At 38.5% G+C, this 25,680-nt stretch overlaps 1 protein-coding gene across 6 annotated transcripts in view; it reads right to left on the bottom strand.

Moving 5' to 3' along the window:
• MAP3K1 (mitogen-activated protein kinase kinase kinase 1) overlaps positions 1 to 25,680 on the bottom strand; it is a 93,216-nt gene that overhangs the window by 9,238 nt on the left and 58,298 nt on the right. For 4 of the 6 annotated variants that reach the window (XR_006176169.2, XM_024109424.3, XM_065598974.1 and 1 more), the window contains exons 4-17: positions 23,502 to 23,702; positions 22,425 to 22,541; positions 21,665 to 21,813; positions 18,764 to 18,885; positions 17,115 to 17,196; positions 16,807 to 16,987; positions 15,090 to 15,380; positions 14,485 to 14,606; positions 11,348 to 11,439; positions 10,869 to 11,058; positions 9,249 to 10,509; positions 9,053 to 9,124; positions 7,471 to 7,623; positions 2,815 to 2,977 (exon numbers count right to left, since the gene is read on the bottom strand). Coding sequence is in view for 4 of the 6 variants with exons in the window: in XM_024109424.3 (XP_023965192.2) it covers positions 2,815 to 2,977; positions 7,471 to 7,623; positions 9,053 to 9,124; positions 9,249 to 10,509; positions 10,869 to 11,058; positions 11,348 to 11,439; positions 14,485 to 14,606; positions 15,090 to 15,380; positions 16,807 to 16,987; positions 17,115 to 17,196; positions 18,764 to 18,885; positions 21,665 to 21,813; positions 22,425 to 22,541; positions 23,502 to 23,702 (3,196 nt within the window). In the remaining 2 variants the exon portion in view is untranslated. The remainder of the gene's footprint in view (positions 1 to 2,814; positions 2,978 to 7,470; positions 7,624 to 9,052; positions 9,125 to 9,248; positions 10,510 to 10,868; positions 11,059 to 11,347; positions 11,440 to 14,484; positions 14,607 to 15,089; positions 15,381 to 16,806; positions 16,988 to 17,114; positions 17,197 to 18,763; positions 18,886 to 21,664; positions 21,814 to 22,424; positions 22,542 to 23,501; positions 23,703 to 25,680) is intronic. The other 2 variants (XR_010602170.1, XM_008172787.4) reach the window with 1 other exon arrangement.

Here is a 25,680-nt window from a genome sequence, read left to right as displayed (position 1 = left end):
ACAAGGACAAGTGCAGAGTCCTGCACTTAGGACGGAAGAATCCCATGCACTGCTACAGACTGGGGATCGAATGGCTAGGTAGCAGTTCCACAGAAAAGGACCTAGGGGTCACAGTGGACGAGAAGCTGGATATGAGTCAACAGTGTGCTCTTGTTGCCAAGAAGGTTAACGGCATTTTGGGCTGTATAAGTAGGGGCATTGCCAATAGATCGAGGAATGTGATCATTCCCCTTTATTCGACATTGGTGAGGCCTTATCTGGAGTACTGTGTCCAGTTTTGGGTCCCACACTACAAGAAGGATGTGGAAAAATTGGAAAGAGTCCAGCGGAGGGCAACAAAAATGATTAGCGGTCTGGAGCACATGACTTATGAGGAGAGGCTGAGGGAACTGGGATTGTTTAGTCTCCAGAAGAGAAGAATGAGGGGGGATTTGATAGCAGCCTTCAACTACTCGAAGGGGGGTTCCAAAGAGGATGGATGGCGGCTGTTCTCAGTGGTGGCAGATGACAGAACAAGGAGCAATGGTCTCAAGTTGCAGTGGGGGAGGTCTAGGTTGGATATTACGAAACACTATTTCACTAAGAGGGTGGTGAAGCACTGGAATGCGTTACCTAGGGAGGTGGTGGAGTCTCCTTCCTTGGAGGTTTTTAAGGCCCGGCTTGACAAAGCCCTAGCTGGGATGATTTAGTTGGGAATTGGTCCTGCTTTGAGCAGGGGGTTGGACTAGGTGACTTCCTGAGGTCCCTTCCAACCCTGATATTCTATGATTCTATGATTGCTTCTGATGGGTGCAGGAAATACAGCTGTGTATTGTAATTTAAATGAATTATTCAAAGTTCTGTATTAATATGCCTAATCCATTTGCCAAAAAAAATTACCAGAATCTTTTTTTTTTTTTGGTCTGTATTGTTACAGATACACTTGCTGATAGATATTTTGAAATAAATTACCAAAATAATTTAAACGGGCATGATTATATTGTGTTATTTTAACAAAAAATATGCAGAATTTTAAAATATTGTGCGCAGAATTTTTAGGCGCAGAATTCCCCCAGGAGTATAATATTACCTGGACATCAGTAAAATGTGAGGACCATTCCGGACATTATCTATACCATAAAATCAAACTTTTTGACTTGAGAGCTCTTCTTCTCTTGCATTTTTTTCAACTCTGCTGGTGTTTCAGGCAAGTGTTTTCTGCACCATTACATTCAGTGCTACCCACTTGAGGTTTGCATGTTAGATGGCTGATAATACTGAGTAGTCTACCAGGATACATAATTGTTGAAGAAGATACAATGCTCTCCTTCATGGTCTCTTATTTGTCATTAAAGATACCACTCCATAAGTGTTTGGATTTTGAATAACTACAAGACACGTTTCTACTGAACTGTACTGGTAAACCCCTATTTTAGAAAGCTCACTTTAACCTAAACTGTCTTTGGGGCCCTCTCCAGCCTGGTAGTGGGTTACTGTATTTTTCCTGATTGAAACATAGTTTTATAAAAATGTTGAGCATCCCAAGCAGCTCTAGCAAAGATTTTTTTTTTTAAATAATTTGCTCTGAATTTGATACTACGCGGTTGAGAATAAAATATTTTAAAACTAAGGTCTGCATCCCCAGAGCACATAACTTCTCCCCAGCTGAATAACAGATCTTTCCTTGATATAGTCACCTCATGATTTTTTGAGATGTGATGTGCAGTGTTTAAGGTTTAATACACCTTTTGTTGCATGCAATTTCCCAGTCTAATTTTTTTTTGGAGGGTGGGGAGATGGAGGAGAGAGTACATGGAGATTAAAAAAAGAAAATCTGAAACTATTCAGCCCACAGAACTTATAAGTCTCTTGAACTAACAACTGTGCTCTTAAACTGTGCACATGTGCTTGGCACACGTGTTGAAGTGCTCACCTGTGAGCATCAAGACAGTTTCTAGTGCACATTCTTAGTATGAAATTTTCAAATGTATATTTGTTAAATCAGCGGTTCTCAAACTGTGAGTCAGGGCCCCAAAGTGGGGCACGACCCCATTTTAATGGGGTTGCCAGTGCTGGCGTTAGATTGCTGGGACACAGGGCTGAAGCTGAAGCCCAAGGGCTTCAGCTTTGGCCTCTCTACCCCGGGCAGGGGGGCTCAGACTCCCCCCCCACTCCTGGCTGGCAGGGCTCGGGTGAGCTCAGGCTTCGGTCCCCTCTCCTGGGGTCATGTAGTAAATTTTGTTGTTAGAAGAGGGTCACAGTGAAGTTTGAGAACCACTGTATTAAATCAAACCCACTCTTTCCCCTAAAACGAAAACAGAATAGTTGTCTCTCAGTAAGGACTATGTCACTACTAACTTACAAACGTCATCTGCTTTAGCCCCATTCATAAAGTGTGGGTAGAATTTTTTCACAGCAAGAAATCCCTCCCCACCTACACATGCACTCCTGTAATTCAGGAACAGGTGCAAGGATTTTTGCTCAAACTTCCCAAATAAAATTTACCTTAAACATGGAAAAGTTCAGGTAAAAAAAAAAAGTGAGTATTTTGGAAAGATACCAGTATGATCACTTGAAGACACAAGAGTTGTACAGTTTTTCAACCTAAAATACTGCTGGCTACTGGTGCCTACAACTATACTAATAAATGTGCAAAGTGCAGTCATTCATTAAAATATATTAGTGTGGAAAGACACAAATCGTAACACTCATTTAACACAGTGAAAACCCTGGAAAATGGAGAATTACTTTCTTCCTAGAAGAGGAACAGATGTGCATTTGCTTTTTATACCAGAAGTTTGGTTACCCTTTTGCTATGTACAGAATGCTGTTTACCTGCCATCCATTCTATAAAGAGATTATAGTTGCTCTTCTCACATGTAGCACCCAACATTCGAATGATATTAGGATGGTTCAGATGATTCATCATCCTTATCTCTTCTCTCAGTGCTTCGACTACCTCTTCCTGTTCAGATGATGTGTTCCTGACATACGTCACCTATTTCACAAAAACATTTAAATTTTACCTTAGATAATAGTTTTGAAATTAATGTCATAGTTTCATAGAATCATAGAAGATTAGGGTTGGAAGAGACCTCAGGAGATCATCTATAGTCCAATCCCCTCCTCAAAGAAGGACCAACCCCAATTAAATCATCCCAGCCAGGGCTTTGTCAAGCCGGCCTTAAAAACATCTAAGGACGGAGATTCCAACATCTCCCTAGGTAACCCATTCCAGTGCTTCACCACCGTCCTAGTGAATTAATTTTTCCTAATATCCAACCTAGACCTACCCACTACAGCTGAGCTCCATCCTCTTTGGAACCCCCCTTCAGGTAGTTGAAGGTTGCTATCAAAACCCTCCTCTCTTCTCTTCTGCAGACTAAAGGCCAATTCCCTCAGCTGCTCCCCATAAGTCATGTGCCTCAGCCCCCTAATCATTTTCGTTGCCCTCCGCTGGACTCTTTCCAATTTGTCCACATCCTTTCTGTAGTGGGGGGCCCAAAACTGGATGCAATACTCCAGATGTGGCCTCACCAGTGCCAAATAGTGGGGAATAATCACTTCCCTCGATCTGCTGGCAATGCTCCTACTAATGCAGCCCAATATGTGTTAACCTTCTTGGCAACAAGGGCACACTGTTGACTCATATCCAGCTTCTTGTCCACTGTAATCCCCAGGTCCTTTTCTGCAGAACTGCCGCTTAGCTAGTTGGTCCCCAAACTGTAGCAGTGCATAGGATTCTTCTGTCCTAAGTGCAGGACTCTGTATTTGTCATAAGAACAGCCGTACTGGGTCAGACCAAAGGTCCATCTAGCCCAGTATCCGGTCTACCGACAGTGACCAATGCCAGATGTCCCAGAGGGAGTGAACCTAACAGGTAATGATCAATTGATCTCTCTCCTGCCATCCATCTCCACCCTCTGACAAACAGAGTCTAGGGACACCATTCCTTACCCATCGTGGCTAATAGCCATTAATGGACTTAACTTCATTGTCCTTGTTGAACCACATCAGATTTCTTTTAACCCAATCCTCCAATTTATCTAGGTCACTCTGGATCCTATCCCTACCCTCCAGCATATCTACCTCTCTCTTCCCCCAGCTTAGTGTCATCCGTGAACTTGCTGAGTGTGCAATCCATCCCATCATCCAGATCATTACTGAAGATGTTGAACAAAACCAGTCCCAGGACCGACCCCTGGGGTACTCTTATTGATACCGTTTGCATTTCCTTAACTGTTAATTTGGTTTTGGCATCATAGATCCATCAGATTAATAGGTTTGCATGCCTCATTCTGGAGAGCCTCAAATATCGATTCCTTTCTGCTTCTACTCACTGTCCAGAACTCTGCAAGTTCTGGGTCTTAAATATTTTGAATCCCTTTTGCTGGCAAGATCTGTAGGGATTTAACTCCAAGGCTGCTTGCAGCAATCATTCTCCTGGTATCTTTGCACATTAAACTCATTTAAACTATTCTGACTATAAAAAGAAGCCCAGACTATTCCAAATTCTTGGGAATCACAAAGCAACATTACAGACCTTTAACTCACTCTGAGTGGACAGAACAAATGCTGCTACAGTAAAAAGAAAATAAAAAAGACTCTCTCTCTCCATTAACACAGCGAAAATTGAAAAACAGGGTTGGTGAGGGTCTGAGTCTACTTTTAGTTTGTCGATTCCTTTCAAAAACAGATAAGATTAAGGTGTCACTTATGGGCAGGACTTCCCTCTCCAGCCAAGTTCAGGTGGGAAAATGCCAGGAGTTCTCCAAAAGCAGAACCCTTGTGATGGAGTAGTCATGCAGCATGCCTTGTGAATTCTCACCAATGTGGAGCAGTTAATAATAGTTGGGGCCACACCTCCCCAATGAATCATAGGATCGCATTTGCCTTTTTCATGGTGGATCAGTCATCCTGTGATTCATTAATACAACCAAGTCTTTCTCCTCTGTTGTTTCAAACTGATGAGACCCCATCTTACAGCAGAGATTCTTGTTCATTAGTCCTGAAGGATCACATTTTCAAAGGCACCTAAAGATGCAGATAGGTGCTTTTGAAAATCACAGTGGTTGCCTGTCATTGATTTCAATGGGAGTTAGACACCTAATGGGATTTTTGAAAGCGCGTATCTGCATCTCTTGGTGCCTAAATACCTTTGAAAATTTGGCCCTAAGTGCATGACCTTGCACTTTGGATTATATTTCATCCCATTTCTATTACTCCAGTCCTTAAGGTCATCCAATCTTCCTGTATCATATTCTGCTCCTCCTCTGTGTTGATGCTTTCTAACTTTGTGAGCCAATGCAGAGGCAAAAAGAGGGGAATCTATAAGCAATTGGGAACATGAAACATAATTTCAAGTACAATGCTTGGAGCTGTGGTTGTTGGACATAGAGTGTCTCAACAATTAACTGCTCTAAAGTGCTTGCAGGACTCCGGAGTCTCAGAAATTTTTTGTAAATGCTACAAAATGAAGCACTGCAGAGACCACAGCAAATTAAGTATCTTTATAAAAGAGGCATTGTAGTCTATTTGGTTGACCACTGGACGAGGATATTGGGAGAGATGGGTTTTAGCCTTGGCTCTGTGTGACCTTGTGCACGTCACTTGTGACATGGGTTTCAGAAGTGCTGAGCATTTCAGCTCCAATTGAAGTCATCTCTGCAGATTAGGCTTAAACTCTTTGTTAGTCTCTCCTCCTCTGTGAAATGGTACACGTAAAAACCATCTTTCCACATCAGTTTATTGTAAGGATTAATTAATGTTTGCAATGTGCCTTGCAGGAGACTATTCACATTTTCAGTATTAGTACTACTGACTGTCAGGAAAAGGGCAAGAGTCAGAGGGAATCATTTGGTTTTGATAGAATCTGGAAATGGTCTAGATTTAGAAAGTGGGTTCTTTAAAGATATAAATCAAGAGAAACACCTACATAAACCTGAGTGGGGGGGGGAGAAGGGAAACAAGATGAGAAAACCAGGAAGGACTTCCTGAATGGATTCTGAGTAATGAAAGGTTACTTACCAGTAACTGTTTAAATATATTGTGTCTGCAGATCAACAATGCAGGAGTCTTAGAACCCTTTCAAAGGAGTAAACTCTTGAGGACATATGTGAATGCTCCCTGAATCCACAACTCTGGAAGGGAGGGTATGAAAGCCTCCATCTCCTCCTCCTCCTCTTTCTCCAATTCCAGAAACATCTTTTTAATCTCTGAAGAAGTAGGAAGAGGGAAGGTCTAAGGCTCTGAAGACTATGCTGGTATTTAGATCCTGACTACTGCAGTAAAGGTAACCTGCTATTTCAGATCCATGGAGAGGCCCTATTACCCTAGGACACAATGGAATCAGTAGGCCACTTGTGCTGGGACATGACTGAAATTGATCCTCGGTTCTCAATCCTTACTAGATTTGAAAGGACAGTATCTTGCAAGGAAGTCTCCCTATGCCGTCGCTTCCTCTTTGTTCTGTACGAGGAGTTGCACAGGAGTTGAAGGATTTAGAGCCCTTCACAGACCTGACATCCACTCAGAAGAGAGAGATCAGAGGACACTGGATCTGAAGACCTGAAAGTCCTTGAACCTGTATGTCTTAGATTATTCTCTGACTGATCTCAGAATTTAAGAGTCAGAGTTTATGGCCAAAAGGGATGACCAGATCATCTTGTCTAACCTTCCGTATATCACAGACCACTAAACACCACTTAGCCACCTTCATATCAAGCCCGATAACCAAACTTTAAAGTCTCGCAGACCTGAAACACCTTAAGCAGAAGATCTCTGCTGAGGTCTAGCAGCTCCTAAATCCTCTCTATAAAGGAGCTCTTGCATTTGTGGCTCCTCTCTCATACAGACTGTCATCCAAACATTTTCCATATTGAGGATGCTGGTCCAACCCGGATAACTCTGTGGGGTATAAGAATCACCTCTGAAACAACATCATCTTCTCCATAGCATACGAGTCCTTTGTGGGCAAAATCCTAACCGCTAGAGAAAGAATAGTTCAACAATTATACTAACAACTATCCAGTGAATACGGCCTGGACCGGGAGTTGAGATCTGGGTTTCATTCTCAATTCTGCCACTGACTTGCTGAGTGAACTTGGTTGAGGAACAAAAGTATTTAAAGGTCTACAGAAGAAAAGAGCTATATAAATTCAAACTATTACTTTTGCTTTTAGGTGAGGAAGAACCCATGTAAATATAACACTCACACCATACAGAGAAAGGGGTGGGTTCTGTGATCACACCTGAAGATAGGGACGGTTTGGAGAACTGGGCAACTTTTAATTTTCAGGATTCTAGAACAATGCATCAGAAAGAGCAAGCAATGACTCAGAATACAGGGCATTGTGGATCTGCAGAGAACGTTGTGAAGGGCAAACATTATTACAAACTGCTCCCAGTAAATACATCTTTATTCAAGTTCTTTCCCTCTGTTTATTCAGTCATTAAACGTCTAGAAAATACTCACTGAAGTAGAGCATATACCTGTTTCACCGCCATTAATGTCCCAGTTCCTACATCTTGAGCTTGATAACAGGATGAAAATGCTCCAAGGCCTATTTGCTGACCTTTGAGCCATTCCGCATCTTCTCTGTAATGGTGTTTTGCTTTGGTATGTCCAGGCAGTGTTTCCGGTGTCTGCAAATTAAATTAAGAATTAAGATTAACTAGCTAAAATCTTTAAGTGCCTATATGAAAACTACGACTTTTAAAGTTAATTAAGGACAACAGTCTGATCCTTTGTCAATCAATGCATTTTCCTAAATCACCCGTAAGCTTCAGATCACTAAACCAGACAGCATGGGATTACTAATGCCAAACATGAGAATGGCCCTTGTTTAGGAATAGAATCTCTCAACTACAAAGAGAAAACATATTCTTAAGTATTCAGAAAACTAGTTAGCTTATACAGAGATGGTAGCTGACTATAATACTACAAACAGCAAGAACCCACTTCCAGTAAGTGTCTTTTTGAAAAGTAAATTAAACTATCTATTTTTAAATGTTAATTTGTTTTCAAACCAATTCTGTGTTTAATAAAATGCATCTTAAATTTAGACACAAGCGGAGAGAAAGGGCCAGAAATATTCAAATTCATACACTACTCTTCCCTCATTATTATTACATAGCACTTAGAAGCCCCATTTGAGATTGGATGCCATTATGCGAGGTGCCATAGCAACACATAGTAAGAGTCCCTGCTGCAAAGACCTTACAATCTAAACATACAAGACAGAGTAGGAGGGAAAACAGGGGCACAGAAAGTGGAAGTGATCTTTCCCTCTATATTTTATCTCTATTTGACCTCATCTGCTCTCAAAGTTTCAATTAACTTGATGAGACCTAAATCTACCTCTCTACCCTAACCTCTGCTCATTTTGTATTTCTGACATCTTATATTGGATGTGTCACCAACTCCCATTCAACATGGCAAAAACTGAAGTGTGTATTCTTTTCCTCACAACCCCCCAACCTTTTTGTCCCCCCCCCCCCCTCCCAACAATTCAACTACCCTTTCCACTATGGCTTCCAAACTGTGTAAAACGCCTCTTTTCCCTTCCATAAATAGGCTCTCATCAAATCACATCAGCTCTTCCTCTAAAATATCTATAAAAATATGCTTTTCCCCTCCATTCCTATTTCTAAAGCTCTTATCTATTGCTTGAGTAATGAATGTATTCTTCTCTATTCTGGCCTCCGTATATCTCACCTAAGCTCCTCTCCCCACATATACTGCTGTTAATTCTTTTTCACTCCTGCTGCCTGCTTGTGTCACTGAGTTCCCCCCCTCAACTTCTGCATCAAGTTCAACCTCATTGTCAAACACCTGGCACAACTCTGTTCCTCCTTAAATCCAAGTTCTCACTTCTGCTTACTCCACCTTTCTTTCCCTTTGTTCTCCTCTAATTGCTTTGTACCCTTCTCCCATTCTTGTCTTCAAACTTTCTTCTGTCACCTCATGCCTGGAAATCTCCTTGGTGCAGCAGATTGTGTCTTTCCTCCAAAAAAAATATCAAAACATTTCAACAATGACCTCCACAAGATTCTATCAGTACTTCAAACTCACACTGGCAGCTGCTTGTCTGTATCTGTATTTGATTCGAATTCCTAGGAACTGTGTCCTCCTTATGTCTGTGCACTGTTGAGAACACACTACATGTTCATTAAATAATGGCAGTGAACTGAAACATGGCCTTATTACAGAACTAAAAAACAACCCCCCTCCTCCCCCCAAAAACCCCACCCAACCACAGTATACTCACATCCTGCTGAATAATTATGATATCTTCCCCATTTTCAACCTGTAGTTGGGGAACTATTGGTAGGGCATCTTGAGACGCTGACATTGCCATGGCAATAGCTAAAGCCTCCTCTTCTTCGGCTTCCATCTTTTCCTTGCATTTTTGATTATGATTTACATCATCTTTGTAAGTGTCATCGTTTTCCACCCGTTCAGGAGAAAGAACGGCAACTTCCGACTTGAATGTAACCGTGCCATCGCTTGTAGGCATAGAGGCCTCAAGTAAGTCCTCAATACTGGAATTGAGCTCTGCATTGACATCCAGTTGACTACTCTTCTCCTCTACTGGTGTGAACACGGTCTCTTCACTTGGTATAATTGCATTACTACAACTGCTACTGCTGTCACACTGTAAAATATCATTCAGATCAAGTGTCATATTGGTTTTTGAGGCTTCACCTGGAGTAGGTCGAGATGGCTTTGGCCTGTGTATATGATTGGATGGCATAGCTCTGGCCTGGGTAAAAACTGGGGAAAGTTTCTCTGGTTCTTTATTTTCAGAACAGTTTCTTTCAATGTGTAGAGAAAGTTTCCGTTGTGTTTGAGGAGAAGTTGAGGGTATTTTGCAGGGAATGAATCCCTGAGGTCTGACTTTAGACATATCTGTTACAGGGCCAACTGGTACAGCTGGGGTTGAGGGAGAGGGCAGTATTGGGAATAATGACTGGGAATGACTGGATGAGGGAGAAAAGTTCAAACACTGACTATGGGGTCTGCCTTTTGTTTGAACGGCTGGCTTTGGTTGCTCGGTGGTTACTGATGAAACAGGAAGTCCTAAAGAAATGCCAGCCAGTATCTCAGAAATGTCCTCTGGACCGGCACTCAATTTTTTATCACCCAATCCTCTTCCACTTTTCCCTGATAACTGGACAGTATTGTTAGGAGTATTACTTTCTGTTGTTTCTGGAGAGTTATCTGGGGCAGATAGCTGCATAAAGTCATCACATCTGCATTCCACAGAATGCACCTCTTCCATGCCTAGCTGGATGGCTTCTGCAATCTCCATTTCATCTGCTATTGCCAACAATCGTCGACGCATCCTTGTGTAATGAGTTGAGCTTGTCACACTCAACATTTCTAATAGTTTTACGAACACATGGGGTACTCTTGCAACCATTCTTGCAGCACTCAAAAATACCCTCCGGGACAATTTACCCACCATTGAGTGGGAATTATCAATTGACTGCAAGGCAAAATTCAAAAGGGACAGCAGCTTCTTATACCTATAAATAAATAAATAAATAAATAAATAAAGTGTGTGCGCGCACGTATTTTTATATATATTATAAAATATAAATAATACTGTTAAAGCTCATATGTACTAATTACTATTCTAGAAGCAATCTACACAATGCATATCAACAACAGATCAGTACATTGACAGCTAATATATTAATTATCGTATGAGTGTTTAAGTATATGTTTTCAGTAGGAAAGGCAAATTTTCAAAGCTGGCAACTAGCTGTCTAAATTGTGCATCCAAAAGTCAACCCTTTGCCTCGGATAACTTAGGCAGCCATTTTTGAAGACCTGGCCAACAATTCAGTTACAGAGAAGAAGAAATGAAATAGTTAAGAAATACCTGTCTACTACAGTGTCAGCCTGTAAAACATCCCCGCTGACAATGTGAGGATAAAATTCACCAGGGAATTCCAATAAAAGTCTGTCTATAAGACAAAGACGTCCAAGTAGGGCTTGCCAGTTGTTCGATTCAGTCTGGGTTCCAAGAATACAATTTAAGATGTAATCAACACCACCAATACCAATGGACCCTATGAAAATATAGTTTATAAGATCAGAGTTAAACCAAGAGTCTATGAAATTCTGATAGATCAAATCCTAGCTTACTGAAAGGTAAAGACAGCATGGTTATAAAGTACATAGAAACAGAACTTTTTTTGTCAGAAAATTGAATACAAAGTAGAAAATTCTCAAAGCAACACAGTTCCCTTTACAATATTGACTTTTGATACGTTCTTCAATATAGTTAAAATGATTCATGATATTTGCTTGCAGACAAAACGTGACGATAATTGCGTATGTACAATAAAGCGGTTTTACCAGATTTAAGTATTTCTCTACCAACTGCCAGCTCTCCTGCTTGGCCTTTACACATCTCCAACAGCGTTGAAACTGAAAGTTGGCTTGTGCGGCTATGGGAAATGAAAACCAAAAGTAAATCCCACATCTTATATTTTTAATTAACAACATTTTCACCATTAACATTTCTGGAATTGATATATCAATAGACTGGAGATTGTTTGATTTTCTTCATTAATGAGTTATGATGAACAAATTATTCTGACTGATTTCACATCATTTTCTCCCTTTATATCTTAAAAATGTTTTGGCATTGTTCACCTAGAATCATGCACTGCCTAAAAATCTACTGTAAAAATCTAATACCACCCATTCTCTTGCCTACATCATTAAAATCTAACAGTTTCTGAATTTTTATGTCTTCTGGAGAGAATCCTTTTAGTATAGAAAAAACAATCCGATGATACAACCTCGCCCACCTACATGAGTGGCCAAATCTTGGAATACAACACTACTCTTTTTTTTTTTTTTTAAAAACAAAGTAAATGAATGCTTATTTCACCTGATGTCATTCCTTTACATTTTTCAGATCAACACTTACTCTGTAACTGGACCAATAAAAGATTACCATTCCAAAAGACATCTCTATTAATATGCAATTATAAGTGCCATATACTAATAACATAATGAAGCAGATATGTATGGTATTTTATCACAATGGCCAATTGTGTGTGTGTAAATACCTATGGCTTGATATTATAGAATCATAGGACTGGAAGGGACCTTGAGAGGTCATCATGGAACTTTTACTTTCTAGTATATACAAAGGTGGAGAATTGAGCATGAACCATTATATGTTATATGTGTTATTTTTAGGGCCGTCAATTAATCGCAGTTAACTCAAAAAAATTAACTGTGGTTAAGAAAATTAATCAATGGAATACCAATTGAAATTTATTAAATATTTGGGATGTTTTTCTATATTTTCAAATATATTGATTTCTATTACAACACAGAATACAAAGTGTACAGTGCTCACTTTATATTATTTTTGATCATTTTTACAGTTCAAATATGTGTAATCAAAAGAAACAGTATTTTTCAATTCACCTCATACAAGTACTGTAGTGCAATCTTGATCATGAAAGTGTAACTTACAAATGTAGATTTTTGTTACATAACTGCACTCAAAAACAAAACAATGTAAAACTTCAGACCCTACACGTCCACTCGGTCCTACTTCTTGTTCAGCCAATTGCTCAGACAAACAAGTTTGTTTACACCTACAGGAGACACTGCTGCCCGCTTCTTATTTACAATGTCACCTGAAAGTGAGAACAGGTGTTCGCATGGCACTTTTGTAGCCGGAGTTGCAAGATATTTATGAGCCAGATATGCTAAACATTCGTTTGCCCCTTCATGGTTCAGCCACCATACCGGAGGACATGCTTCCATGCTGATGTTTGTTTGTTAAAAAAAATAGTGCGTTAATTAAATCTGTGACCTAACTCCTTGGGGGAGAACTGTATGTCCCCTGCTCTGTTTTACCCATATTCTGCCATTCATTTCATGTTATAGCAGTCTCGGATGATGACCCAGCACATGTTGCTTGTTTTACGAATATTGTACTGTCACTGCAGATTTGACAAAATGCAAAGAAGGTATCAATATGAAATTTCTAACAATAGCTACAGCACTCAACCCAAGATTTAAGAATCTGAAGTGCCGTCCAAAATCTGAGAGGGAAGAGGAGTGGAGCATGCTTTCAGAAGTCTTAAAAGAGCAACACTCAGATGCGGAAACTACAGAACCCGAACCACCAAAAAAGAAAACCAGCCTTCTGCTGGTGGCATCTGACTCAGATGATGAAAATGAACATGCATCGGTCCACTCTGCTTTGGATTGTTTTCGAGCAAAACCTGTCATCAGCATGGACGCATAGCCTCTGGAATGGCGGTTGAAGCATGAAGGGACATGAGAATATTTAGCACATCTGGCACATAAATATCTTGCGACGCTGGTTACAACAGTGCCATGCCTACGCCTGTTCTCACTTTCAGGTGACATTGTAAACAAGAAGCGGGCAGCATTATCTCTTGCAAATGTAACCAAACTTGTTTGTCTGAGTGATTGGCTGAAGTAGGACTGAGTGGACTTGAAGGCTCTAAAGTTTTACATTGTTCTATTTTTGAATTCAAATTTTTTTTGGTACATAATTCGACATTTCTAAGTTCAACTTTCACGATAAAGAGATTGCATTACAGTACTTATATTAGGTGAACTGAAAATACTATTTCTTTCTTTTTTTACAGTACAAATATTTGTAATCAATGATAAATATAAAGTGAGCACCGTACACTTTGTATTCTGTGTTGTAACTGAAATCAATATATTTGAAAATGTAGAAAATATCCAAAAATATATAAATAAATGGTATTTTATTATTGTTTAACAGTGTGATTAATCGTGCATTTAATTTTTAATCGTGAAATTATCGTAATTAATTTTTTTAATCGCTTGACAGCCCTAGTTATTTTGTATTACAGCAAGAATCAGTTCCCAACTTATCTGTTTGTACAGTGGATAGTAAAAACAGTCCATGCTCCAGAGGCCACAATCTAGAATTATTACAATTACTGAGTCCTGAAAGAATGGTACATAGTACTACAGAGGAGTAAACAGAGAGGAATAATACTAGAGGAATATTAAGAACCAGACTAATAAAAGAGACTCAATTGGAATACCAAGCACTAGGTCAGGGCAATACAAGATAACCAAGAGTATAAAGAAGGATGGTGAGAACATACACCCAAAATTTCAAGTCAACATTTGTTGAGCAAGAAAAGATAGGCCCCATAAAGTCAATAAAAAGAACGCTGCATTCGCTAAGTATTGCACATACTGAAAAAAATAATATGAGGTGCCTCCAAAACACACCTAGAACTCTGTCACGGTAATTTGAATACTACAAAATAATTTCTCCAAAGACTTCCAGGACCTATACAACATATATTTATAGCCCTACTTGTGATCCACACCTCTTAATCTATAGCCACCAAGAGTCTGCATACTCTCTGATTCTACATGAAATAAAAGTTTTGAATGTAGTTTTAAAAGATTATAGAAAACTTGAAGATCTACTGAATCAACCACCATACCTGTTGGCATCTGCACATTTAACTAATATAGTCTCTACAACTGGCTTGAGAAGTCGCTGTAGTTTTGTCCTTTCTGCCAAACTATGACAAGGAGTATAAACCAGCATGGCTCTTAATGTTTTCTAAGAAAGGGAAAAAAAGAAATATGAAGTCAGGTCAACTACACTTCAGCTTATTATAAAAACGTTTATAAATAGGTTTATATAACGCATATGAAACAGAGTGCTTATTAGTGTGACAAAGGGTTAATACCTTACTATCGTATATACTTAGTGTTAGAATTACTCAATCTGAAATCTGGTCTTATGAACATTGTAAGTATGATCAACACTCTAGCTCACTGTACCAGGCAACTGAATATATTTGGCCAGATCCTCAGCTGGTGAAGTCAGTGAAGCCATGCCAATTTACATCTGCTGAAGATCTCATCTATTCCCTTCTCAGACAATGCTTAAGAGCTAAATAGGGTCTGACTTTCAACTGTGATGAGCACTCACAATTCCCACTGACTTTTCTGGGAGCTGAGTGTGCCTATTAGTTCTAAAAATCAGTCTCCAAGCTACTTCACAAAAATGTCAAAATATGGTAAGTAAACAACTACTTACTAAAGCAGCAACATACACTTTGTAGACAGGGTCAGCACAGACCATGGACAGCACACTGCAGCAGGATTCCACTACAACATCTCCTGAGATACCGGTCTGAGATGATCCACTAGCTGCTCCCAGAGCTCCAGCACTTGTGTTGTTTCCATTGCTGCTTCCAGAATTTCCAGTGCTTTCACCATTAGCCAGTAATAGAGCACCACTAACATCATGGGAAAGACGTCTAAGTGCCATCTCCCGTATATTCCAGTTTCGAGAAAACAAGCAGCCAACTAACTCCATTCCAAATACCTAATAAAAGTAAACATATTCCATTTGACTTGGTTGCAAAACATAACATTTCAAGCTTAAGTATTTAAGTACAGTATTTCAGGAAATGTCAAAAAAGGTTTAAAGGGAAAATCTTGTCTTAATCTTTTATGACAGAAAATATACCAGCAGTATCAATTTTAAATATGCAGCCTGTCATATAAAATGAAATACTATGAATGGTAATGCATAGATCCTTCAAAGACTTAGCTATATTTTTGAAAATAATTATTTTCCTCCATTACATTTTTAAAAATGTCATTATAATTCTGAAGCCAATTACAAACTGCTAGTGAGCTTTACAGGGAGTAGTTCCCTTTGCTTCCTTCCTGTCTTCAGTGGGAAAATCCGTTCCACATGAAAAGTCAGATTGGTAGTTCTGCTGACAAAGACCCTCTATCCACAGAATAGGTACAGACAGAGGGGACGCTAGTAGTTTCCCCACACAGCCTTCCTAAAGTGCCTCATCCATGTTCAGCTAGTCCCCTCTTTAGAGGTAAGAGAGTAGTTCATCTTCCATGGCATTCAGTACTTGGCATCTCAGTTATGGCTACCAACAAGAGTGTCTATTAGTGCTAATTATGTTTGCGATGTGACACCTGTCCACTAGGAATTAGGACCAAAAACACCAACTCTTTTTCACTGAAGAGGGTGTGATAGTCTCCAACCGAAAATCCCAAAGGAAAAAAACAGATTGGGGGTGGAAAAAGTTTCCGGATATTTATTTATTTATTTATTTTTAAAACACAATCAACCAACTATGAAGCCGATGTGGTTCAGAATAATTTGTGGAGTACCATAATGTGCTTTAGATTGTGTCAGGAACTCCAAACACCCATATATTTCTAATTTATAAATGAGTGCACTTCAGAATTTTTTCATCTTTTTCATACTGTTTTCATTGCATGAGCATAAGACCTCTGTCATACTTTTCTTAATATTCTTGGGTAGCCTACTTAGGAACTTGAACACAATACTCTGTGATATTCTTTCAGGCAGACTCAGCAGAATTATGCAGGAACTCACTTTTTGCTGTATGGATGCTTGTAGCTATTATCAGGTGATTTCTCATATTATATTTTAAAAATGAGCAAGCAGGAGGTGCATAACAAAATGGAGCTTTGAAAGAATTTGGAACAGGGAGAATAAAGCCCCGCTGTTGAGCTTGCATTAAAATCAAAAGAGGGGTAATACATTTCCAAAGCATCTGCTTGCTGGCCCATATGCACAATGACAGTGGCTTCTTTGGAGGAAGAAACAAGACCTGGCACAAGTGGTTTTGCACAGGCAGCTACTGGGATGACCTTACCTTAAAAAAAAACACACACACACACACACCAGGGAAAATCCCACCTCAAAATGGCAAATTGTTTTAATTTGAAATTCACTTTGTAAGTTAAACCGTTACCTGAATCCATGGCTCAGCTAAATCTTTATAGGCGGAAGGGATCTGCTGAACCCCATAATGAGTAAGGTTAAAATTACTATCTTGTGTTCTCCTTTGCGATCCACCTGTAGGCTGCTGCTGATTTTGCTGTTGAACCATTCGGAGAACTGAAGGAGAATCCACAGGGCTTGGCAATTCATGACTACAAATAAACAATAAATATTTAATGTGGATGAAAAAATTAAACATTTACACACTTTAGAGCTCTATACTTTAACTACAGATCCAGAAATGTGAGATTCAATCTGTTCAGAAAACTGAATACTTACCTATAGAAATCATGAGATCTCCACTTAGATCTACAAAGAGGGCATATAAGTGGCTCTCTGTTTCTTCTACATTCTTCTGCCCCTGAAATGCAGTAATCACAGAATAACATGATGCCTAGAGCATATTATAGACTTATGGGAATGTAAAAACAAATGTATGGTTATAAAAATCAACAAATTAAATAGTAAATTTTACTTTAAATTAGAATATATCCTTTTCCTGATAAGGTAAATGTAGTTCTGAATTCAGCTGTCTACAGCATATTGTATGGTTTACAAGACAATCGAGGCATATTGGACCAACTTCTGTTGGGGAAAGAGACAAGCTTTCAAGCTTACACAGAGCTCTTCCTCAGGTCTGGGAATGGTACTCGAAGTGTCACAGCTAAATACAAGGTGGAACAGATTGTTAAGCATAAGGAGTTAATGTATGTTGCAAAAGACCATTCAAGATGAAGTGAGCAGTTAACACTCATTTGTCCTATGACTGCAGTGGTGTTAAGTGGCTTACAGATTGTTGTAATAAGCCATAAACCCAGACAGTGTATCATTAGACAATTACAACCCATACTCATGAGGATCACATCCTGAAGGAAATCTTACCAGAGCCCCAACTTCTGCCTGCAAATAACCCTCCAACCTTGCCGAAGCCATAATCAGAAGCAAGTTCCCCACACCAACTCAAAGCAATACCTGATCCAGCTATAACAGATGCAAAACCTGCAGCCATATCTCCCCTGCTCCCATGAGCAATTACCCCACCCTCAATACACCTACAGATGCTTATCACAACACACCGTTACCTCATCCTGTGCACTACATGCTCCGACCATCACTATATGTGGGTGAAACCAGACAATCGCCATGCTCCTAAATGAACTCACACAGAAAAGTGATAAGACAAAAACACCCTATCAGTCATGGTCAAAAACTTTTCACAAAACCATCACCCTGTATCTGGCCTCTCAATCCTCGTCCTCAAAGGAAGCTCCTTCAAAAGACAAGCCTGGGAACTAAAATTCATAACTTGAAGTCATGGACTCAACAAAGACACTGGATTTATGGCTCATTATAACAATCTGTAACCCACTAAGCCTCCTTTGTCCTACAACTGTAGAGGTATTAGCTGCCCACTTCACCTTAAATGGTCTCTTGCAACATGTTAACTCTTTATGCTTAACAAATTTGTTCCACCTTGTATTTAGCTGTGACACTGAGTATCATTCCCAGACCTGAAAAAGTACTCTGTAAGATTAAAAGCTTGTCTCTTTCACCAACAGAAGTTGGTCCAATAAAAGATATTATCTCACCCATCTTGTCTCTCTAATATCCGAGGACCAATACGGCTACAACTACACTATAAATTTTAACCACACTTTATTTGTGCTGCTTCTCCTAAGGCAACATTGTTCATTTACATTAATCATGATAGTCCACATTAATATCCACTAGTTGATAGAGTTTCAGTAAGTTCTCCACAAGCAACACAATGAAATATAGAGCTTCACATTCATCTTTCAGGTCAGTATACTTTTAATATAAAGCTTGTTTCATTAACTTGCATTTCAAAGAATGGGTATCATCTATACTACAGTTTGTTTATGTATTTAAAGTCACCAGTAATAAATGTAAATAAAACAATGACATACAAATTGACATGCAGTGATGATGTAACTTATTCCTGCAGCCATCTTCACACACAGTCAGGCTCTCTTCATCCAGCATGCCTAACAAACAAATGGGGCACATCTGTTCTTCTTCATCCTTCATACTATAAAAAAACCCAGACATTAGCAATATGAAAAATTGCACAGATCAGAAGCTAATATAGGCATTAAGTCAAATACTGATTAATGATCAATGCTAGTTGTCATAATATTCTATAACAGCATATCACATTAAAACAGTTAAGACCAAGAGCTAGAAGCCTCAGTGAGCGGCGTGATTTTCAGAAGTGCTGAGCACTCAGCAGCTTCTGTTGCAATCAATGGGATCTGCGTGGCGTTCGGCACTCAGGAAAATCAGGCCACACAGCTAAAAAATGACTTAGGAGCATAACTTTAGGGAAAGACACAATTTTGAAAATCTTGTCCTAAAGAAATCTACTTTGCTGTTTACTCAATATTTGTGATTGGAATGATTAAGGAATTATTAGTAACTTATACACTGAAACAAAACATATTTCTTCTTTGTTACACTTCATCCACAACTCAAGACATTTGTTCAAAAGTTGCTCTTTAGACCATCACAGCAGGCCTTGAATACTATTTGATGAACATGTGTAAAATTCAAAAAGCAAATGTAAAATAAATATAGCTGCTCTATATTTTTGCTGCAAGCAGGTGTAAATATTTATCGCATTCTCGTATGCAACAATATACTAATCAGAACTATTTTATTCAGATCAAAACACCAAATTTTTATCAGCTAAATTTTAGATGTACTTTCATTTCGTTTTCTACCATTAAACAATTACCTTAATTTCAAACTAATAATCTGAGACTACAGAGAGTTTATGATTGTATTTAAATTACACTGACAACGTATAATAAAATAGCTGAAATTTACCCATTATAACACATTTTTGCAAATGGGCACAAATATATATTTTAATTATAATCATTAAAAGACAGAAATGGGAAGAACGTGCTTGCAACAAAATGGAACGGTGTGGTGTCGGCTTGCGTTTGTGGAGGGACGGACAAGGACAAGCCGGACAAAGGTGATTAAAAGATATCTTACCAGTTATGCCATTGTATACACCTACATAACTTGAAAAAAACAACCTACATTTGTCTGGCAACAGTGAATTAAGTTATGACTGTAGAATAGTATATATTTATGTTTTATTTGTGTATTCATTGTGCCTTGCACAATCACTTTAATTTTCTAAAAAGTTTTTCAATAATTGAGATTTTTTGCAGATCTGAAAAATCCACATCAGTAAATTTACAGTGAAAAATGTTCAATTCTACAGTATCCTAAAAATACAAATTTCAGTGTGGTCATAACTGTATTATACTTTTTACTTTCAAGAATTATTAGTAAACCATGAATTTAAATGAAGTACAACAGAAACAAAGATTGTGTAAACTTATCTCTAATGAAATGGAAATATAGTAATACAGTGACTGTTATATATGAGATAACATGCCAAAATGGCTTCACTATAAAACGATTGCAATACATTTTGCTATATCAACAGCTGCGTGGGTTTTCTTCAGGTGTATCCTAATAATGCAACAATGTAATGTAATAAATCAGAAAGTTATCTAAGTTATTACTATAACAAGTCTTCCCAGACATATATCTAACTAAAGGAATTAATCTGTCAGAAGAATAATTTCAGGGAAACAATTGTAGGCATTTAACAGGTCTGTATGTGTTTATACATAAATATGTATTTACAATGAAACAGTCTGACAGTTAGAGAAATACACAGGCAACAGGAAATACAAGGCAACAGGAAACCATGTTCATTATCTAAAAGCCCAAACTGAAAACACGCCTGAATATATTAATTTTGCCAGATGGACACTGTTGTCTAAAGTAATGTACCAAGATTATTTATTAACATAAGGTTCCATTTTATGCTAAGATAAGGAAGTGTCATTTTTGGTTTTCTTCTAAGCATCCTCAGAGGAGCATCCACCTCAGTTTATTCAACCAATGTATATAAATTCACAGAAAACATTTAAAAAAAATTAAGAACATAAGACTAATAAAATGAATGTTATTCATTTTAGCCCCTAACAAATTTACAAGATCCGTTAAGCAAAAACAATGAAGTAAAAATAAAAATTTGAAACAGCTTTTCAAAGAATCATTAACTTTACTAAGCTTAAGTACTGGAAACATCATAAATATGCTTCTAATATGGTATGTGCCAGAATGAGACAGATTGAAAAAGAAAATAAAAAAATCCTTTTAAAATAATTTAGTTACTCAATGTATATATGTGGCTCAAAAGTGAATTTTGTGTGTGTGTGTGTGTGTGTGTGTACACACACACACACACACACGGAGTATACTTACTTGGCATTTGCAAGCATATGACTGTTGCCTCTAAGTGATATAGCTTGCTTTCAAAATTATTTGCACAGGAAAAAATGAGATATTTCCACATTTGTGAACATTTGCATGCATGCTGCATATGAACACATGCACACACACAAACACGTCAGTTTTGGGAGCTAATGTGTACTCCAGTCTTAAAAATGATTGCATACTTTTTTTAAATTTTCACTTTGAACAAGGAACAAAGAATAGATTCTCTGCAAAACATCAATATCTAACACATTTTTCAAACAGGTCTTGTAAATTCAATATGCCTGTGTAAACTTGATTGATTTTTTTTTTTTTTTTGCATACACAAAATTATTTTGTAACTTAAAATGGAAGCAGCTTTAAATAGATTAAAATAAAGTGTAAGCGTAAGTGTATCTAAACCTCCAAAATTTGGGGGGGGGGGGGGGGGAGAGAAGGGGAGGGCACGGTGAGGGAGAATGCTACAGAACAAAGCTTTTTAATTCCTTTAGAAAAATACTAACCTGTTTTCTGAACTAGATGTAGAGGTACTAGATGATGACAATGTATGAGAATTTGACATGCGTGAGACAAACTTCTGGATGGTGTTACGAGATGGAGCTTTGATCCTTGAGCTACGCCTACTGTGATATTTCTGGAACAAACTCTCAACCTAACATTGGGAAAAGATAGTAACAGTAGTATTTATGCTATAAATACCTCACACATAAAAAGATGTTCTTGAGATTTCAATATTGATAATGAAATATATTTATATGTTTATAACACATTATTATTATTAAATTGTAATTGCAGCTGCAACAGCAGGGATTTCACTACGGTCTTGAGAATAAAATGGTTTGCAAGGAACAAACTAATTTACATAAAAATCATTAGGTCCATTTTTCTTTACTTTGTACAAAGATTGTGTGGCAGAAACTTGCTCAGCTTAATAATTTACTATTGAGACAACAGATAAATGATACACTACAGATGCTGATGAAAATATAAATTTAAATTAAAGTGGAAAAGAAAGTTTTATAGCATATTCACTGAACCAAAGATTTCTACTTTTCAGTTGCTCCTTTTATTGCAAAAATTTTTTCTAATATTTAGATAGTTTCAAAAACTAACACCCAGAAACACTGGCTAAATTAAAAACTTGTAACTCTATTCCTTTAAAACTTGGTACAGTCTTCAGCCATTTTAAAAACATGCTCTAAAAATGCTGTAACTTTGTGTGTGTACTCACATCTGCTATTAAATACATCAGGAATTAATTACCTCAAAATTCTTCAAGGTCTTTCTCCAAAGCATTGGGTCTGGGGGTTCTAACTGGAACACTCGAAGCATGACAAACAGCAAATGAATACAAAATGTTCCACGCCCGCAACTGCATGTCTACAAAGAAACATATAGCAGATTTAGGGCCCTAGTGTGGCTTGATACTTAAACATGTGCACATTCTTCATTTAAGCACCTATATGGTCTAGTACTTTGCCCCGACAGTGAAAATACAAGACAATGAATGGATGTAGAGTGAAATTAAACTTCTAAAATGTGACTAATGCTTCTGTTCTTCATCAAGAAAGAAAGAAATGGGAAACAGCAAATTAACTACTTTTCTCCTGACACTTTTCCCCTCAGAGGCTGTAGTTACCATTCATATCAAGGGATCTTATGCACCTGATCCTCATATCACCCAGTATGAAGGCAATCAAGAAATTTTCTTCTGCCATTTATAGGCCTTTGCACCCTGTTCCAAGAACACACAAGTCTAGTTGTTCCCTACTGAATAGTCACACCATCATTAGGAGGGTCTATTTGGAGAAGATCCCATAGCAGGTATTAATACTATTATGAGACTGTTCAGAGAGCTTTCATATGCATTTGTTCTACATTTACCAGTAAACAGTGTGTATATATATCCAGGAAGTGTAGACCATAAGACATAGCTATAAGAAATTAAAAGTGCCTCCTTGTAGTGGAAGATGGAGCAAAACAGAGAGTGGCAAAATTTCAGCCAAAATACTAGCTAGAAATGAATATCACATCCACTGAGGGAGTGTAAAATGGGTGAAAAATAAATGTGAAACACTAAATTTGCACATTATCAATGATTCCTCAGCTAAATTAAATGGATTTTTAAAAGAAAAGTGTTTGCTACAGACAACCTAATGTTTGAAATATAGCTGGCACATAATCATCATATGTACACAATACACCTTTTAAATGCTATTTCATAGGATAGCTAAATATCTAACTTTGTTTTATGAATTTATAACTTCATCTAACTTGGTTCTATACAATTTCCAAACTCTGTAAATAAAAAATATTGTAGGCATGCTAGGTGATTCCTACCTGAGGCCCAATGAACACCCTATACTTGTTATCAGGGCTGTCTCCTCCAATTAAGAAAGAATTAGGTCCTATCTGCTGCAACAGGTACAATCTGGCTCGCATAACTTTGTTGACACGACGATTTGTTTCCTCAGGGCTATATGGTGAGAAGCCATCTGGAGACGGAGCTCTTCGAGGTGGTGTTATTCTCCCACTTTGAAACTGCAACAAAATTGTTTCCAATATCAACTATTTCTCTCTTCACTATGAAATTATTACACAAGACTATTATTTGTTTGTTAAGCGACAAATATAAGCTCAACAATGCTCTCAGCACTGACCAGAACGCAAAATGAGAAAAAGTCCCTACCTTAAAGGGACTACAAGGATTATCAAGGTGCATTTATTTTCTTCCATGCTCAAATCCAGCAGACATCAGATGCAGCAAACATAGGAAGTTTTAAACAAGCTTGTTGAAATATTAACAAAGGAACTAAAAATCCAGTAGCTGGCTTTTATTTTTCTTGAAATTTTTGTTCATTGATATTATTGCACTATTTTACCTGAGTAATTAGAATTGAGAGACCATTATGGACTTGTGAAGGGCAACACTGAATACTGGTTTTGTGAGATGAAATTTCTTCATTTATAAAGTATATTAGCACTTTTAAATTCTAGCCATTGAAGAATAAGAGAGTTTAAAAGAAATTTTCAAAGGAAGATATCAGATAAAAGATGAAATGCCTGTCTCTTGTCTTAACTATGCAAACAGATTTCTCACTTAGGCCTCTATATTTTTTATTCTAAAAGAAATGACACAACCTAGTATCAAAGTGCATTTGTCTTCACTTGAATTTCTCTAACATATTAAGATTTTTTAATACTTTTTCTGATGTTAAACTTAGTATTGCCACTGAATGGTTGGAATCTAATTGGAATTTCAAATAGTGAAGTAGAAGATTGTAAATGAACTATTCTTGTTAGTCATTAATTCTAACATGGACTAAACCAGGGGTTCTCAATCTTTTTCTTGCTGAGGCCCCCCTTAACATTCTATAAAAATGCCAGGCCCAGTGGGGGCAGGAAGGGGGAAGTCGGGGCTCCGGGCCAGAGGGGACACCCTTGGGCATAGGCATAGTTGACTTCTATTTGGGGGAGCAAGGGCTGGTGAGGCACGAGCCAGCTCCACACAGTGGGGTCCAGGGAGGGAGCGCAACCTCCACCCCAACTCACTCAGGAGGTCACTAAGCCTGTCTGGGCTGTGTGGGGACACAACCAAAAAAATATAAATTCTAAGGGGGGACTCAGCTCAAAAAGTTTGAAAACTGCTCAGGGTGCAGGGGGGATAGCTAGGGGCTGTGTGAAGTGAGGGGTGTAGCTCAGGGTGCAGGGGGTAGGATGACCAGACACCCAGGTGTGAAAAATCAGGACATTGGGTGGGGGGTAATAGGAACCTATATAAGAAAAAGACCCCAAAATCGGGACTGTCCCTATAAAATTGGGACATCTGGTCACCCTAGCAGGGGGGGATAGCTAGGGGCTGTGTGCAGGCAGGGGAGTAGCTCAGGGTCAAGCAGGGGATAGCTAGGCAGGCAGGGGAGTAGCTCAGCCTCAGGGTGCAGGCAGGGGGATGTTAGGGGCTGTGTTGGGGGGGCTCCCAGTGCGGCTCGCAGCTTCAGTGGGCTGGAGCTCCCGACTTCAGTGCTGGGGCTCGGGGCACCGGGTTTCAGTTGCAGAGCTCTGTGGCCCCCCCGAAAGGGCTCATGGACCCCCAGGAACCACTGGACTAAATTTTACTTTTAAATTAACTTTATTTCCAGTGACAAAAAATTACAAAAACTCATTCAATGGAAAAAAGTCCATTAGCTACAAATGGAGGAAAGGCAAAATTGATTTTCTTAATTGTAATCTTGGTCTCTCCTAGCATGGTGTCACTGTTCCCAACAGAAGTTACAACTCATGGCATTTCTGACCAATCAGTAGAAAGGAAGCAGAGCGCTCTTCTTGGAAACTGAAAGTCTACAGCAGTAGATCTATCACGGGAGAAAGAAAAGTAAACTGCACGCATTCTACCTCATGCTCGGATATATTGCTGTTTTCTGTAGCAACCCCATGTGCTTCGGCCAAGATTTTCAGAAGTGGAAACCTACAGTCAGACTTCTTAATAAGTCTGGCCACTTATTTAGGAGCTAAATTGGGA

The sequence above is a fragment of the Chrysemys picta genome, chromosome 6 (genome assembly GCF_011386835.1).
Source record: "Chrysemys picta bellii isolate R12L10 chromosome 6, ASM1138683v2, whole genome shotgun sequence".
NCBI lineage: Eukaryota > Metazoa > Chordata > Testudines > Emydidae > Chrysemys > Chrysemys picta.
Note: the sequence above shows the minus strand (reverse complement) of the source record. Positions and strands in the feature narration are given on the sequence as shown.